Genomic DNA, 19,359 nt, shown 5'->3' on the forward strand with positions numbered 1-19,359 from the left:
CGGTTTGAAAATTGTGTGGTGACAGGACGAATATTTTATTTAAAATCGCCTTAGTGACTTAAAGTGGTGCGATAGTAAAAACATGAGTTTTTAGTGTTTAATTGATTTAGGTGAAGTTAGGGACACAATGGCGAAGTTAGGGGGTTTTACGGTCCTTATTTGTTTTCATTAAATCGGATTTTATGAAAATTTGACTTTATCCATAATTATTGTGAACACACATATATATAATAAATAACTGTGTCCGATCATAATAGAGTAATATGGGCCTCCTAAGAGTGGAGGTTTGTATTAACAGATTTTGTTTTTACGTACATGGATGTCAGCCACTTGCTCAACCTATTAGGTCCATAATCTGACTAATACACAAATTGAAAAACAATATGTGTACCTACATGCCAGACCCAGGATTCTAACCTGTGACCCACGACGCTATAAGACGATGTAACACATTCGAAGAAAAGACCACTGTATAAACCTTTTTGTTCCTTCCGATTTAAAAATAGTATTGTCCAGCAAAAGAATACTAGATGGCCTGTAAGTGACTTTTTACAAAAAGTTTAGGAAGCTAAGAAAACTAAATATTGAAAATTGAACTGAAAAATTTAATAACCCGTAGAGTAAAAAGTGGTACTTAAAGCAAAGCACTTAACGATTAATATAATAACAGCCAATAAAATGTGACATACCTACCTATATAAAATAAACATCCAAATTTGTTATATTATTATTACTTACTATTTTGCCTGTTAAATAATTCGAAAGTGACATTTTGTAGCTGAATTCAACACACGCAACGCTTGACAGCTTAGAGGCGAGATACGGGCTATTACAGGTTTATTCCTGCAATGTTCAGATACGGGAAATTACTATAACCATTTTTGTTAAAATAATTACAGATATGGGAATTTCACATTCGTTGAACAGTATTTTTGTTGTTTTTAGTACTTACATCAAAAAGAAATATTCGTCATATAGGTCGGATACGGGGTATTGACATTAGAACATCCAATTGTTAATTTTTTGCTTAATTCCGTTTAGAAATTGACTGCGCATTTGTCGACAAAATTATGAATACCTTCGCTTAAGGGGGATATGCTCCGCGTAGGTCAAAATGGAGCTTTTATGCTATTTTTAAAGCATGATCCTGGACATTCTTTAAACGTTGTTGATAATCTATTTATATAATTTTGAAGCCTTATTATCCTTTATATTTATTTTATTTACATTTTATGACTGCATAAAGTATTTTTATTATATAGAATAGTATTTTTTTAAAACCTTCGTTCTTATGTTTTAGAATATAGTCATATTTCGGTACATCCATGTGCATGGTGTTAATATTTTTTAGGTTTATTAATTTTTAAACGCATTTACAAAACCATGAGTGAAATTAATGTTAACATTATAAAGTGTTTAAAAATTACACATTTGAAGATAATTCTAAAGATGCTGATTATAAGCTATGTTTTTGACAATTCAAATGTGATAAACATTCTACGAATAATGTTTGCTTTATAATAATTATTGACCTAAGATTAAGGTAGTATTTTTATGAAATACGCCAATTCTATCGGCATTTCCCAGTGGTGAAGCTAAACCATACGGCCGTAGCTATAAATTTACTAACGATAAGTGAAGTAGGGAGTAAGATCATGTTAACGAGCGTGTTTGAACATGTACCGTTTTTAGAAAAATATTTTTTTTTCGGTTAGGTACATGTTCAAACAAATACATATGACTAACAAAGTTTAATGTGCACTACCTATTTATGACGGATCATAACAGCCTACCTCCACCCTATGCTACTGATATATTATAATAGTAACAACGATAAAAAAAATGAGAATGTATGAATTACCTGTGAATCAATATCGACCGTCGACACATCCCGGCTTTCGGCGACGACTTGTGCGCGAAAAAGAGCCACTTCATCCAAAGTCTGCGACGCATCGTGCATATTTTTGTGGTACTTCAAATCATGCTCAGATGGAAAAAAAATATAACACACGTTGCACACAAAATTTATAACATAAAATGAAGATCTGTTCAATCTTAGGCAGATTTCTTTTGCAGAGGCAAGCGCTATTTCCATTTTAATGTTTGGTTCGTGAACTTCAATTTCACCAAATGGCTGTGAGGATTGTCTCACCAAGTTAGCAGGTGCTTTTGGATCCATATCACGGTATACGAAGGGGGTCTGTCGAAAAATAAAATACAAACATAAATAAATGAAAACATTTGTAAAGAAGTTACATTCTTGAAGCTTAATGTAACTATTGTACGTTTATAATGTGTGGTTCATTTTTGTAGGACATTCACACATTCAAAACCCTGCCTCAAAATGTAGGTAGGCAAGCATTTGGGGAATAGCTTATCGGAATTATATTTATTAAGAGCGTACTTCAGTGAAACGGCAAATAATTTTCGGAGACCAACACGAGGTGTCTGCACGTCGATTTGTTTGTCATTTAATCGGATGAAAATATTCTTAAATCGTGTAAAGATGACTAAAAAACTTTAGGTACGTAAGGCTTACTCAAAAAGAAAACACGTCAATGAATATACTATTATTATTAGTAATATAACAATAAACATAATATTAAATGGAAGCATGTTGGATTTTTATGATTAGGATTATAAAAAGAAACATCCAAATTTGTTATATTTCTTACTCTTTTACCTGTTTGCCACACATGTGTACCGCTTGACAGCTTAGAGGCAAGATAAGGGCTATTACAGGTTTATTCCTGCAATGTTCATATACGGGAAATTACTATAATGACTGTACCATATTTGTTAAAATAACTACAGATACCTACAGGATTTTCGCGGTCGATGACCAGTGTTTTTGTTGTTTTGGTAGGTACATCAAAAAGATATTTTTGTCATATAGGTCGGATACGGGTTATTGACATTAGAACATCCAATTGTTAATTGTTTGCTAAATTCCGTTTAGAAATTGACTCCGCATTTGTCGACAAAATGATGAATACCATCGCTTAAACAAATTAAGGATCTACTTACGTCTTTTAAGGGGATAATATTGCTGTCGTCCTCGATATTTTCCTGTTTTACTGACACGTCAAATCGATCCATGCCCTTGAAGTGATTGACGTCTATCCGTTGGTATGCACGGTCGCCGATTACCTCCGCCGTTTCGTCAGGCAATAATTCATCGTTTGTTTCGGTTTTTATATCCATTATATTCGGTATTTGATATCAGAATCTGTCAATAGCTTCACGACCACGTGCGTCGTGTTTTAATAGATAATATTCAATGGCATAGACAAAATGGCTTCTACCAAATTACCATAGACATCAGGAGATCGATCACAAAGTAGACTGGTAATACTGACAATATTGAGTTGAGCAGCTACCAATATAAACACAGCTTATTGCTGTAAAGATCTATAACTGGGGACATACCTACCTAGGTACCTAAAATATTACTGTATTTAATTATAAGGTTCTGGTGGACCCTTCTTTAAATTATTTTCAACTGGTTTACCAATGTACCTACCTACCATCATTAAATTAACATCGAAAAGGTTTCATTTTTGCTTATATTTTGCCAATCTGTCTCAAAGCACAAAACTCTTGTTTACTGTAAATAAAAAAAATTCTTTGGAATTTTGTAAAACGGGGTAACTTTAAGCCAAACATGTTAATTACATAATATTGTACAATAAAGTCATAATTAGGTAGTTTATTTATTATTGTATGGTGAGTCGGGGTAAGTGTGACATAGAACACTCCCGTTGCCACGATTATCTCGCAGTAGAGAAATGACCTTAAATCATAGATACCCCACTTATTATTATGTATATAAACGTCTACTTTCAGCTATTTGTAGATAAAATATTTAGGCATAAAAAGAAAAATATATAGGTGGTTGAATTGAATGTTTTATATGTAAAATTAATCATTTTTCGAAAGTCTAATCAATGTTTTGATGACAGTGATAGGGCTATCTAGAAATATAAACGTTAGTGAAACGCGCATAATAGTAATGTAAACATGAGACACTATAGACACTATTTAGTGTTCATTTTACCGTGTTAACTTCGCTACATGTGGCGTTTATTCATAAACAAATTGACGAAAAGGGTCGAATGCTATTGACCATTGTCTAGTCAAGTCATAATTTTTTTCCCCCGGATTTAGAATACAGACCCTTGCTACAAGGTATGTAAAGATTACATCAGTTTGTGGGACATAAGCGATTGAAAAAAAATCTCGAGCTGGCTAAATAAAAACAGCACAGCATGTGGCGTAGCGTATTCACATGTTCTACATGTTTATACTATTATCATATTATTAGGCAATGCAATATATCGTATTGTTGTTTTTATTTAATAAAACGCAATTTTTATGTAGTACTTATTCCACTTTTAATCAAGAGATTAGGACCGGTTTTGTCCGCCTCAGAGGAACATTTTCAAGAGTTGAAAATGTTCCTATGAGGCGGACGAAACCGGTCCTAATCTCTTGATTAAAAGTGGAATAAGTACTAAAAACAACAATACAATGCAGTTCCACCACGAATTGACAGTTAAAAAATAAAAGAAAAAAAATGCAATATGTTAAATATTGGCAAGGGTAATATTTCATTCTGTTTTAGAATTTTGGGAAAATAATACAATGCGATAAATTTCATAATAATGTTGTACCTACCCATTCAAATGTTGTATTCAAACCCAGATATTAAACCCGTTTAAATAAATACCCTGCATTGAAATCAGATAGCTACAGAAAATGAAGGTATGTTCTAATGACTGGCATCAATAATAATATATTTGTATCTATTTATTATCGTTAACTGTAGCTTTGTAAATTGTGGTGCGGTGCGGTTAATACGATATTCTAAAATATCCTTTTTTTGACGATATTACTAATACCTACCTATATTAGTTTTTTTTAATTATAAAAGATTATAAATGAGACATTATTTTGTTGGTCCATGGATGAACCGTATAAAATTGTATTGTCGTCGTAAATCACTAATTATAGCTTTCATCCGAAAATAAAAATAAGTCAGCAAATGCAATTCAAGTGCAACTAAGTAGAACACGTGGGGTTTCTTTTGTTTATGAAGTAGACACACAGTTGAAAGTAATATTTTATAGTGTTTTCAGTTACCTATATTCAAACTTTCTCGTCGGACAAATCGGTATAATATCTTTTAGTATGTACAATGAGTATTTACTTCTATCTTTTTACATTTTTACCTTTGAATTTTATACCAATAATAAAATTATAAAGTAGGTACCTACTTACATACCTAATATGTAAATAAATAATCATAGTGAACTATGATTGAACGATGAAGTGAATATTATTAACTCTGTATAATAATATGTCCATAAGATCAGTGAATTGTGGGTGAGGTACAAGAAATTCATTTTAACATTAGGTACTGAATCATAATTTCATAAGTACCAAAATATTATTATATAAATTTAATAATAAACATTATCATACTCAATCTGAAGTAGGTATAATATACATAATAATATACTATTATATTATTTCTCAGTGGTGAAGTGTGGAGGTAGACTGTTAAGATCCAACATGAATAGTGCATTGTGAGTCATACTTACCTATTTGTTTTTATTGAACTAATACTACAATAATAAATTTACATAATATGGTGTTCGATAGTTTTTAAAAATCAGATAAACCCAGGCCGAAATAAAAGCATAATAGTTTCGGTACGCTTTGGGCAATCCGACAATTTTGTGCACTCTTTTTCATTCATACTTTTCTTTTCGTTGAATATAAAATACATATTATTATTACACGTCATGTTGTTGGTAACGTAAAATGACAGCGTGTGTTCGTTGTTCCATTTAAAACAGATCGAGACACGCCATGGTTTGGTTATGACGTACATCTATCGATGTCCGATTATTATACAAGATTATAAGATAATTGCATGTGATCTACACAGAACTAAATGTTAAATGATGACTAAACAGTATTTCAAAACATACTTTACCTTTTGAAGCAATCAATTAGCTTTTAAAATGCCTTAAAATGCCAAATTTCTATCGGTCCACTGAGTGGACAGCATGGGAACGCGCGAAATATTTTTTACCATGGTAAAGGAAAGGTTAATGAGATGAATTTCAACCTGGTTCATGTGAATAGTTATGTTTTAAACAGTTGAAAACTTTACCTTTACTTTACTTTTATTATGATCTACAATATCATTACAATAATTAATATGTACAGAATGAGCCCACTGTATAATATCTTACTGTAATACGACATTTTAATATTTTTTGATTACTAGTCAGTTTGTTACACTTACCCCAATATTGGGGCAATTCACCATTATTCTAAAAGTTCCGCAGAAATACTGCAGTATCATCAAACTGATCAAACATTGATATATTAAGCATATTAATTGAAGGATTGTTTTCCTCATCGCCGAGCAAATCATTAATAATATAGTCTTGCAAATTATCTTCGCTTTCGTCACATGATGTCCATGACAAATCTTCTTCCGATGACATGGGTTCGTGTTTTTTTTTGTCTTGGTGTACTTTTATCGGTTTCAATACCTTCTTCTGCATGTTAGTTTTGTCTTGCAATGGCTTTATTTTCTTTTCTATTGGGATAATATTTTTCATTCGCTCTATAATATCATAACATGTAATCACTTCTGCTCCTGAGGCAACCATTTTTCTCTTATTCTTTATAGGCCTTACTACTGATAGAATTCAGCAAAAGTGTTTCAAACAAAGTTTTTTTCTATATTTTCTGCAGGAAACTTTTGTAACAGTGGCATCTCTATTAAACTTTCGGTAATTTCTTTATTTGGTAATTGAACAACTTTTCTATCCAGAATTATAGGCTTAGAAAAACATTTTTGAGTCGAACAGTCCCCATACAAATAGACGAAAATTGTCTTCTTCACAAAATTCGATTTATAGCGATTTTCGCGAATTCGAAATAAAATTTTCAGACTCCCTTGGATTTTGAATTATCTAGGTTATACTGGTATACAAATTCTTACTTAAACATTCTATTTCAATTACGAACATTTTCGATCTTCGATACTTCGTTCGATATAAATAATGCGTCATGTCCCATCACTAGTTAAAATATTGACTTTGCAAATTCATATAAAATATATGGGGGAAGTGTGACATAATACAAAGGCACATTTATCCCTCGTGTTTACTTTTGTGGGGGAAGTGGGTCTACTTGATTAAAGGTTTCAAATGCTTATAATTCAGTAAAACGATGACACAACGTGAAGCAGCGTATCAAAACACATATCCTCACCAATTTTTAAAACCACAATTTGCAGATTTCCGTGTTTAAAAAAATATTTTAGTAACAGCTACCATCTCACTCGTCGACTTCAAAATGTCGTCTGGAGAATAATCCATGTAGTCACCTCAAAAAACATGGTATCGACACCATTTCTGATTATTTTTATAAATCGGTGACTTTGCTATCACCTTTCCATAGATGGTATCATCCAATTTGTAGTAGATAGTATCTAGTAGATACTGAGATATCTTAGTAGCTACACTTACCCAAAGTTACACTTACACCGACTCACCTTATAGGTAATAAATAAGATATCCTGATTTTATGTGCCATTTCTAGAATCTTGTTTTATATTAAACTTACCTACATAGAAATAATAAAATGCGTCACAAATACGAACGTTTCAATTTAAACGTACCTATCTATGAATGTCATGTATTAATATACATCCTGATGGCACAAAGAACAAGGGCCTTCGGAAGGACACCAGCAGCCCATTGCCCACACCTAGGTAGGTACCACCTTTAACACAGAACTCGCCGACATTTACCCCAAGCGCCAAGTGGTATCAATAAGGTTCACAACTCCGCCTCACCATAAGGTTTAAAAAATCACAAGGTAACATAGGGTGAAGCACCCAATTATTGGCACTTTAAGGGAACTGAGCAGTTCAAGTTCGCACAGTATTCTATCAATTATCTTTCTAAGTTCCTATGTTTCTGATTTAAATAATATGTTTACTTAACTTTTATTTGAATACTTCCAATAACACTTTTGTATTGTGCATATGCACACAATTGTGATATTTCCTGAGTTTGGCCCTTACTCCAATTATTGGCATACTTTTTCCTATTATTGACACAACCTTTTCCAATTATTGGCACAGTTAATAGAGATCCAAAAAAGTGTATTAATCATGCAAATTAAACACGTTTTACACTAGTATTCATACATTTATTATTAGGTAACATTATTTTTAAAAAACCTCAAAAGAAATAATGATTATATTTAAATAAATTCAGGAACTAATTGAGATCAAAAATTCTCAAAAAATATTTAGGTGTCTAAAATAAATTACGTAAGTTCTTATGATGTTAACCGTTTAAATATTTAATCATCTTCATTTAAAATGGCTTCAAGTTCTTCCACCGTGTATGATTTCTTACGACTGCTTAAAATTTTATCAAAAGGATCTCTAATCCCATCATTTTTCTTGTCTTCATCAACTATGGGATTCGAGACTTGTTGGTTAACTATTGGCACCAGAGGCTTGTTCAATCTTATATCGGCCAGTACTTTGATTCTTTTCGTTTCGGATATCATATTCTCTTTTTTTACATTAGGTTCTCTTTCCACTTGACATTCTCTTTTAGTTGTATTTTGCACAGGTCCGAACTGCACTTTCTTACTCTGTTTATTTATTAACGTTGCTGCTGTTTTTTTGTAAGGTTTTTCTTTTCTCCTTGTTTAGTTTTCACTTCCTTTTGTTTTTGGATTCTCTCCTCTTTTCTTTTCTTGACTTGTTCTTCTTTAAGACTTTTTTCTCTCCGTTTCTGGGTTTCCTTGCTTTGCCATTCGACTGAAGTTAAGACAAAGGAAACTCTTTCACTTTGTTTAACGCCTTTTCTTTGAGGTGTTTTCGGTTTTACTAAAACGTCACTTAATTTTACAGGGGTTAAATATTCTTTCTGTTGACTAATAATATCCATAATCTCGCATTCTTTAACTACATGTTCTTTGCACGTTGCTATTAAACCACTTTCTGGAATCTCCATTTCGTTTTTATCTAAAGTAACTAAGTCACTTTCAAGCAAAGTTTTGTGTTCTTTTCTTTCAAATTTGTTTTTTCCCATTTCTTCAATAGATTTCTGCACAGTAACTAAATCAAACTGTGAGTTATCAAGGATATCCATAAATAAAATTGGCATCTCTTCTATAGTGATTTCTTCTGTAAGGTTGTCCTCATGTAATATTTCTGATTCTTGGTGCTTTTCATCATGTTGGAAATAGTTCAAAAGCTTTTTCAGGATTTTGTCACTGTCTATTAGAAAGTCTTCGGTAAGAGTTTGTAAGGCATTCAATTTTTTCTCTCCCACTATGTTATAAAACGTATCTTTTGATAGAGACTTTTCTTTGATATTGTCATTGTTCTTCTCTTCGGTATTTGAATTTTCAACAGTTTTCTGACGTGCTAGGCATTTGTTAAAATTGATTGCATCACAATTCCATGGACATAAACCGGTGGTTCTAAAACCATTTATAACAGTAGAAGGCTTAATGCCGTTTACAACAGCTTCCTTGAGCACAGGAACAAAATCTGTTTTTGTGAGTGCAGCTAAGGGGTTTTCACGCCTCCACTTCAATACACTTTCTTTCCAAGCTTGCTTAAGTGGCCTGAATGCTGAAACATCGGCTGGCTGCAACAATCTTGTTGCGTTTGGATATAAAGCTACCAAAACTATGTCCAAGCTTTTACACAGTTCACTCACTTCCAGAGAGAGGTGCGTTTTGTGTCCGTCAACAAAAAGTAAAACGGGGAGTTGTCTTTTTGTTTTCAATAGATAAGGGTGTAAAACGTTTTTTATATAATCATAAAATACCTCTGCCTTCATCCATCCCGAATCGCTCAAACCAATACCCCAGTCTCCTGGCACATTTAATGTTATATCCTTAGGCAACCTTTTATTCGGAAATATGATCATTGGAGGCGTGGTATCTCCATTGGCAGAAAACGTGAATAGAACTGTTAGAGCAGATTTGGCAGATGCATGGTCTACTTCATAAACATCCTTCTCACCTCTCATTGCAATAACCTTTCCACTTTTTGGGCATAGCTGAAAGTTTGACTCGTCACCGTTGAACACGCGACTTGGATCCGAGAGAATGGTAAAGTAACTGTTGTCTTTTAAGTAGGTTTCAATTCCAATGAACCAGTTTCTTATATCTTGCTCTGACACTGCCGCACTTGATGCTGTGACTGCCTCAGGTGCACGTATACTTAATCCGGGATGACGATACAAAAAGAGTTGGTACCATTTATTACCAGGTATTCCATCTTTGAATGGATTCTTTCTATTTGCTTTCTTTATGAAATGTGCAACACTCAATTGAACATCTAGTTTTCTTCTAGGGAATCCTTTGCGGCAACAGTCTTTTATCCATTTCACCAAAGTCTCTTCCTCGTTTTTGGTTAATACTGTACTTGGTCCTGGAAGGTCTTTATGATCTTCTTTCCGTAACCTGAACTGAATAGTTCCTCTCGGTACATGAAAGGTTTTTGCGGCCAGTTTTTTACTCATACCGCACTTTACAGCCTCAAGTGCTTTTACCAAGTTATCATGGTTGTATATTTTTCTTTTTATTATTGTGTTGTCGAGAGTCTTCTTCTTCTCTTTCCTCTTTTTCACATTAACTGGTTCCATTTTGAATACTTCAGTCTGAAAATAAAGACACAAGCTATAATTTAACCCTATTATTGGCACAAGCCAAAACCAATTTTTAGCATGTGGCTAACATTTGGAAAAAACGAGTGTAACATATTTTTATCAATGGAATTACTTAGAGCCTTAATGATATAGGCTATAGAAATTCAAATCTGTTAAAAATAATACTTTATCAAAATAACCAATTATTAGCACATGTGCCAATAATAGGAAAACTACTCAATCACGATACCAAATGTTGGCACCCTTTAAACATAGACAACGAACAATTATCCTTAAATTAAATTTTAAATTCAAATGCCTGGCTCTATCCCGCAATCATTTAAATCGTCAGTTTATTGATAAACACTTAGATGTAGACAAAATAGCAAGGCTATTGAAACATTTTCTTACCGTGGCAAAAAGAAAATGGCGGAAAAAATCACAAAACACAACGGAGCACTTTTGACGCACTATTTTCTCGCTATTTTGTTAATCCTGGTGTGATGAATGTTGCTTGTCGTAAACAATATTAATTGCTAAACACATTTTTTATACTTGGCAGACTTAACTATGCTTACATATCTTATATTTTTACGTTAACTTGAAGGGTGCTGATAATTGGTGGAGTGCCAACAATTGGGTGCGTCACCCTATTATAAATATGATTAATAAACACTACCATTAATATTAGTTAAAAGTGGAATAAGTACTATAAAAAAAAATTGCGTTTTATTAAATAAAAACAACAATACTACAATTTATTTGAAAAAAAATACAATACATTATCACCCAGTATTCATTCATGCACTAGGGGCGTAATGCTCAATTCGTACTTACCACAAACTTACAGTAAAATTGGTAAATAGCAGGTCCATTTACCTGGATCACCCAATGTTAAAACTCCAACTTTTTTTGGGTGCATTTGTTTGTGCATCGTTAGTGCACGTTTGTGCACGATTTTTTTTCGTTTGTGCACATATAATAACAGAAAAATTCCAATTTCAAATTGGGTGTTCCAGCTAAACGTTTGGTCTATAGTGACTTGATACTTGACCAATAAATTAGCCTTAAAATTTTTTTGTTAAATGCATCTGATTAGGTATATTTATGTCAACTTTAAACACAATTTTTTAAATTTTTATCTTTTATATTAAGCTAGTAATTTAATTTTGAGCGGCCGTCAAGTTTTAAAACCAAACATTTTTTTTCCACATTTTTTAATTACACACCTTTGAGTAATTTAATTACATGATTTTTCATGAAGTTTTTATTGTTTTTTCATTTAAATTACGCGAAAAATTCGCATTTTTCCATTTTCACTAAGTACCCCGTGAAAATATCCCGAAAAAAAAAGACCGCATCCGTTTGGAAAATCCAGTCAAAAGAGTCTATACAAAATAGCCAAAACGGTGTAAAGCTCACTAAATATGTCCGTTTATACTACCTAAAACTTAAAATTATTACCTTTAAATTGATATTTTGATTACACAAAAGTGTCAAAATTACAAAAACATTCAACATTCTTAACATTTATCTTTTTATTTATGATTTTGAATAGATCAATGTTAGTTGCATACGGGAAAAGCAGTAATTATTAGGTATGCATATTTTTGAAAAATGCGATATATATTTTATGCAACGATATTTTCTTCAAAAGATAATATTGGAATGACATTTATATTTATTTTGTATATAGGAGTTACCTCGCAGGCACTTAACTCTTCCTAATAATATTTGCATAGGTATTATGATTTTTTTCTTTTTCTCTGTTTCTCCAGATGGTGCAACGTATGTTTGTAGTTCTGGTAGGTATTATGTTAGGAGAGAAGTGTTAGACAAAAACTTCATATTATGCTCTTCAGAATCGATATCAAATGAAGTTTTGTAGGTACTTTAAAGAGTTATTGCCTCTGACGGCTTCGACAATTGTTTCACGCAAATGGTTTTCTTCCGAATGTGTGAGTTTATGAGTTCTTAAACAACGTACCGACCTACATATCTGTTTACATTTATATTTAAATTCATCACGTTTATGAGTTTTTAAATGACATTTGTTTACATTTAAAATGAAATAGATCACACGCAAATGGTTTTTCTCCTGTTTCGTTTTATGAACTCTAAGATAATGTTGTGCCGTGGCTCCGTATAGGTAGTCAATTTATTTAAAAGGTTATTCACCATTAAGTATCTTTACATGTGTTTAAAGAGTACTCCGTCGCGAGCATCCAAATGAACATACATTGCATTTATAAGATTTTTCACGAGTATGTTCTATAATATTCATTTCATGTGTTTTAAGACAACTAAGTCGCACGCATTTATATGAATATACATCGCATTTTAAAGGTTTTTCACCAGAATTGGTCATTTGTTTGTTTTTAAGATGACTAAGTTGCGAGCATCTATATGAGCATACATTGCAATTATATGGTTTTTCACCAGTCACCAAAAATGCCGGCGCAGCTTAAGAGTTAGCCTATTGCGTCGAGGGTCTCAGGTTCTAATCCTCGGTCTGGCAAGTATGCATATTATTCGCGAGAATCTATATGAACATACATTGCATTTATTAGATTTTCTTCAGAATGCGTCATTGTGTCTTTTTAAAATTTAATTCGCGAGCATCTATATGAACACAAATCGCATTTGTGAAGGTGTGCACCAGTATTAATTGTCATTCAACATATTTTAAGACTACAAGGTGTTTTTAAATGACATATTTGATTACATTTCAAATCACAATCATCACACGCAACTGGTTTTTCTCCTGAATGTGTAAGTTTATGAGTTCTTAAACATCGTATTCAATACGTTGCTGCCAAAAGTTGGTTAGTCGATAGTTTAGGTATTTTGAGCTTACCACGGATAAGATGTCTATACTTAAATACGTTTGCTAGAAAAAAAAATCAAGGTCATCCGATTTTTAGAACATTGTATTTTTAGCTATTCATTATCTTGATAAAAATACGTAACTCTTGTTTTTTAATTTCCCAACATCAAAAGACTGTAGATATGATTACAGTATTAATCTAGAATAATGTAATTACATTATTTTCAACAGAAGGTATATCGAAGAAATATCAGAAACATTATCAAATTACATATACTTATTCAATGAAAGAACTTAAAGTTCTAATGTGTCAGTTCATAATATGAACTTACACATTCAGGTGAAAACCCATTTGCGTGTGATGAATGTGATTTCCAAGATAATCAAATATGTAATTTAAAAATACCTAGTAATCTTAAAACATATTATGGAATGGCAATACTGATAAAAAAAACCTTATAAATGCGATGAATGTTCATATAGATGCTCGCAAATTAGTTGTCTTCTCCTTTCTTCTTTGTTGTATACTCATGGCTGAGGATCTTTACCACTTTTTAATTTTGTCATCCTTTGAGCGACCAAGACTTTCAATCCTTCTCGAGCTTCTGCTTCTCTCAAAGCAGAATGAATGGTGCCAGCAGTATTCGTAAAAAGTAGGTATTTTGAGCTTACCACGGATAAGATGTCTATACTTAAATACGTTTGCTAGAAAAAAAAATCAAGGTCATCCGATTTTTAGAACATTGTATTTTTAGCTATTTATTATCTTGATAAAAATACGTAACTCTTGTTTTTTCAATTTCCCAACATCAAAAGACTGTAGAGATGTTTACAGTATTAATCTAGAATAATGTAATTACATTATTTTCAACAGAAGGTATATCGAAGAAATATCAGAAACATTATCAAATTACATAAACTTATTCAATGAAAGAACTTAAAGTTCTAATGTGTAAGTTCATAATATGAACTTACACATTCAGAAGAAAACCCATTTGCGTGTGATGAATGTGATTTCCAAGATAATCAAAGATGTAATTTAAAAATACCTAATAAGCTTAAAACATAATATTATGGAATGGCAATACTGATAAAAAAAACCTTATAAATGCGATGAATGTTCATATAGATGCTCGCAACTTAGTCATCTTAAAAACAAACAAATGACCAATTCTGGTGAAAAACCTTTAAAATGCGATGTATATTCATATAAATGCGTGCGACTTAGTTGTCTTAAAACACATGAAATGAATATTATAGAACATACTCGTGAAAAATCTTATAAATGCAATGTATGTTCATTTGGATGCTCGCGACGGAGTAATCTTTAAACACATGTAAAGATACTTAATGGTGAATAACCTTTTAAATAAATTGACTACCTATACGGAGCCACGGCACAACATTATCTTAGAGTTCATAAAACGAAACAGGAGAAAAACCATTTGCGTGTGATGAATTTCATTTTAAATGTAAACAGATATGTAGGTCGGTACGTTGTTTAAGAAGTCATAAACTCACACATTCTGAAGAAAACCATTTGCGTGAAACAATTGTCGAAGCCGTCAGAGGCAATAACTTTTTAAAGTACCTACAAAACTTCATTTGATATCGATTCTGAAGAGCATAATATGAAGTTTTTGTCTAACACTTCTCTCCTAACATAATACCTACCAGAACTACAAGCATACGTTGCACCATCTGTAGAAACAGAGAAAAAGAAAAAAATCATAATACCTATGCAAATATTATTAGGAAGAGTTAAGTGCCTGCAAGGTAACTCCTATATACAAAATAAATATAAATGTCATTCCAATATTATCTTTTGAAGAAAATATCGTTGCATAAAATATATTGCATTTTTCAAAAATATGCATACCTAATTGTATTCTAATAACTTATTTATTTTTATTACGGATCATATTGTTAAAAAACAGTAGGTACCTAAGAATAATTATTAATTACTGCTTTTCCCGTATGCAACTGACATTGATCTATTCAAAATCATAAATAAAAAGATAAATGTTAAGAATGTTGAATGTTTTTGTAATTTTGACACTTTTGTGTAATCAAAATATCATTTTAAAGGTAGTAATTTTAAGTTTTAGGTAGTATAAACGGACATATTTAGTGAGCATTACACCGTTTCGACTATTTTGTATAGACTCTTTTGACTGGATTTTCCAAACGGATGCGGTCTTTTTTGTTCGGGATATTTTCACGGGGTACTTAGTGAAAATGGAAAAATGAGAATTTTTCGCGTAATTTAAATGAAAAAACAATAAAAACTTCATGAAAAATCATGTAATTAAATTACTCAAAGGTGTGTAATTAAAAAATGTGGAAAAAAAATGTTTGGTTTTAAGACTTGACGGCCGCTCAAAATTAAATTACTAGCTTAATATAAGAGATAAAAATTTAAAAAATCGTGTATAAAGTTGACATAAATATACCTAATCAGATGCATTTAACAAAAAATTTTTAGGCTAATTTATTGGTTCAAGTATCAAGTCACTAGAGACCAAACGTTTAGCTGGAACACCCAATTTGAAATTGGAATTTTTCTGTTATTATATGTGCACAAACGAAAAAAAATCGTGCACAAACGTGCACTAACGATGCACAAACAAATGCACCCAAAAAAAGTTGGAGTTTTAACATTGGGTGATCCAGGTAAATGGACCTGTAAATAGCCGAAATCCATCTGTTAACTATAGATTATAGAGATAAGGAATCCTTAACCATAGACTACTTTTGTTATTATTATAATGTTATGAGTAGATAGGTAAACTTTCATAACATGTCATTCATGTCGACAAAAAAGCCATTGAAAAAGATTACGTGCCTAGGTACGATGGTAGATATACGATATTTTAATTACCTATTGCAAATTAAAACTGTTAAACAACTATTAAATATCCGTGACATTTAATACGACATATTTTCCTTTGCTTTCGTTGATTCTGTTCATGTCTTATTTAGTAAAACTGATTATCGAATTGAAATGTCAGTGTCAATGAATTATGAATTAACTTTTCTTATTCGGATTTAGATATTTATGTAATATTAAAGCAATAGATAGGTAGTTGAAATATATAAGTACTTAGTTATCTACACACCAACATGGTAATATTAGTCTTAATCATTCTATATAATTATTCACATCATGGCATATTTGTAATAATTGTAAATGACACCATATCGATATCAGCTGACATAATCAACGGCAAGTGTTACCGTATCGGGAAAAACATGGGTCAAAAAATAACTTATATTAATTCACTAATTGCGGAGACATTTAATCATTTTAATTAAATATTTATTGTGTATTTATAGTTATTGAATTTATTTTGTATATTTTTCATATTTTTGTCATCGTTTAACAGTTACAAAATAATTTACCTAAATTTTGAAAAAGAGAATTTTATATAGGTATATGGTAATATTTTCAATATAAAAACAGAACGAAGCTATTGCAGATCTGGTGGACCATAGACAACTCGATCATAACTATGAAAGACTTTCTTTTAGTGTTTTGTTGTAATTAAATTTTAGTTTTGACAAATGTTTCTGCATTCCGCTCTAGGAGTATACTTTCCCTGATCACCTTTACTAGAAACAGGTTTTTATAGGACAAATATTGACTTTTTCGAAAATGTTTATACACAGTAAATCACGTTAAGAAATTCTCCACACGATGGCATTAACAGATCATTTTATACAAAAAATTATAATTCTATAATTTTATTTAGTAGTTAAGTAATTTAATAAAAAAAATGTAATCTATGTGAAAGATCACACTTTTTCACAATGGTTGTTTAAAGTTTTTTCATGAAGTTTTTGTTAGAATACCATTGGTTCTCTTATACTACTTGTTATGATACTTGATTAAAATTTAATCGTACTTGAGATGTTTTTCTACAATATTAAAGGAAAATTTAAAAGAAAATGCACTTGTTTCTCAAAATAAATGATGTTTTATATATACGTATTATGGTGCTGTTTACCACTAAAATGTTTTACACATTCAAATGACATGGTGCAGTATTCGAAGCAGAGAAGTGGCAACACGCACACACGCACCTGATTTCTTTTATGACATTTGGTGTTGACGTTCGAAAATTTGGATATGCCATTGGTAAAATACACCAAATCGTTTCGGTGTTGTTTCCCTCTAACCACCTATTACTTGGCATATGGGGATAATGAACACCATATCTTCTTGGTGTCATATCCCTCGGAAATAAACTATAACATAGTGTAATATGCCTTTCATAATATTTGTTTCTAGTAGGATTATGACATTGTTAAGTATATCACTGGAAAGAGCGTCGAGAGGTATACTACACTATGTCGATATTTCAATTTCGCCAAAAATCGACATAGTGCAGTTTACCTCCCATGGACAGTAATGTTAATTTTACATTGTATCCAGTGGCGGCTCGTCCATATGCACTGCGGAACTGCAGCACACCCAAGCATATTGAGAAACTTTCAATATTATAATATACATACATAAATTTATGTATATTATTGAATAATAAACAATTAATATTGAACTACAGTATTATTTGACCAATGTTAACTTTTTACTTTACATAAGTACTTAATAAATAGATTTTTATGTACTTACACATTTAGAATAAAGTAGGTATGTACTTCCCTACATCTAGACATGGTTTTTTATTATTTTGATCTGCAAATTGAAAAGTCTAGGATTTATAATAATAAAGTTACTCTGATCTGACAACAGCACATGGAATATTTCTTCCTACAAAAAATGACTTGACTGGAAAAAGATTTTTTTTAAAAACAGGAAAATATATACGTATATAATATTTTTTAGGTGAATGACCTATTATGCAATGTAATAACAAATATAAAATCATTTAAAAATTATAGTGAAAGATTAATTATTGTCACGTATTCAGAGTTTGAAACTCTTAAAATCGATTTACTCAAAATGATACAGATAGAATATAATCAGTAGATGGCACCGATTAGTTTTTAAAACTCAATTAAGCCTTGCAACCATAATAGTTTAGTTACTCGTATGTTGTGGGCGATCTGCAAAAATAGTGCACACTTTTTCAGTCATACTTATGTGTTTTCGTTGAATTAAGAATACATATTATAACATATTACAGTTTTAGTTAGGTTTTTTTAAATTTATTAAACCCTGCCTTACTAAACCATGATCGATTAAAATATTCATATAAGTATCTATAAAATATCTAAAATTTTCTATGATTTAATGGCAAAATTGAATATTTTTTTCACTATTTACTATGTCTTGGATTAGGCAGAGATTAATTGTATTTTAAAAACTAAAAAACACTAAGTAGGTAGTATCTACATTTTGTAGTCATGGTCATCGAATAAAATGAACATAAATATGTTTGACTTACAAAGTATAGTGTGCACAATTTATGTTGGATTTTAAAAGTCCACCTCCACCCTTTGCCACTGCAAAACACGTACCTATATAAAATAGTTTAAATAGGTAGGTAATCATAACATAATCAAAACATGCATACATTGTTATATTTACGAAACAATATTATTTTAAGATAATATATTATCAGGTTTTCATAAATATACATTTCTCCTAGTTTCAATTTATTCGAGGAAGAAATTCCAATCACAACATCATCACAACCAGAATTATTATAGCAGGTACCAAACTACGTAAGGAAATATTCTGATTGGTCTCGCATGCCAAGAAAGAAACCCGAAACCGTTTGAAATTCAACGTTTCTATATGCGCTAACGCAAGTTATGCTATGTACATATCTACTAGTGGTCAGAAAAGATTTTGAC

General features: G+C 31.4%; 2 protein-coding genes across 2 annotated transcripts; both read right to left on the reverse strand.

Moving 5' to 3' along the window:
• Positions 1-681: 681 nt before the first annotated feature.
• On the reverse strand, positions 682-3,281 carry LOC147077176 (uncharacterized). The gene is made up of 3 exons (XM_085940735.1): positions 3,028-3,281; positions 1,862-2,200; positions 682-843 (listed from the first exon to the last, which is right to left on the reverse strand). Exons 1-3 carry the CDS (start codon positions 3,202-3,204, stop codon positions 838-840), a joined length of 522 nt encoding a protein of 173 aa, XP_085796861.1. The 5' UTR covers positions 3,205-3,281; the 3' UTR covers positions 682-837.
• Positions 3,282-8,461: 5,180 nt separating this feature from the next.
• Positions 8,462-10,709, reverse strand: LOC147077177 (uncharacterized). Its single transcript, XM_085941615.1, has one exon. The coding sequence runs from the start codon at positions 10,707-10,709 to the stop codon at positions 8,709-8,711; it is 2,001 nt and encodes a 666-aa protein (XP_085797741.1). The 3' UTR covers positions 8,462-8,708.
• Positions 10,710-19,359: the final 8,650 nt, after the last annotated feature.

This window comes from Rhyacophila brunnea, unplaced genomic scaffold, assembly GCF_057557595.1.
Source record: "Rhyacophila brunnea isolate RB1 unplaced genomic scaffold, BYU_Rbru_1.0 scaffold_13, whole genome shotgun sequence".
Taxonomy (NCBI): domain Eukaryota; kingdom Metazoa; phylum Arthropoda; class Insecta; order Trichoptera; family Rhyacophilidae; genus Rhyacophila; species Rhyacophila brunnea.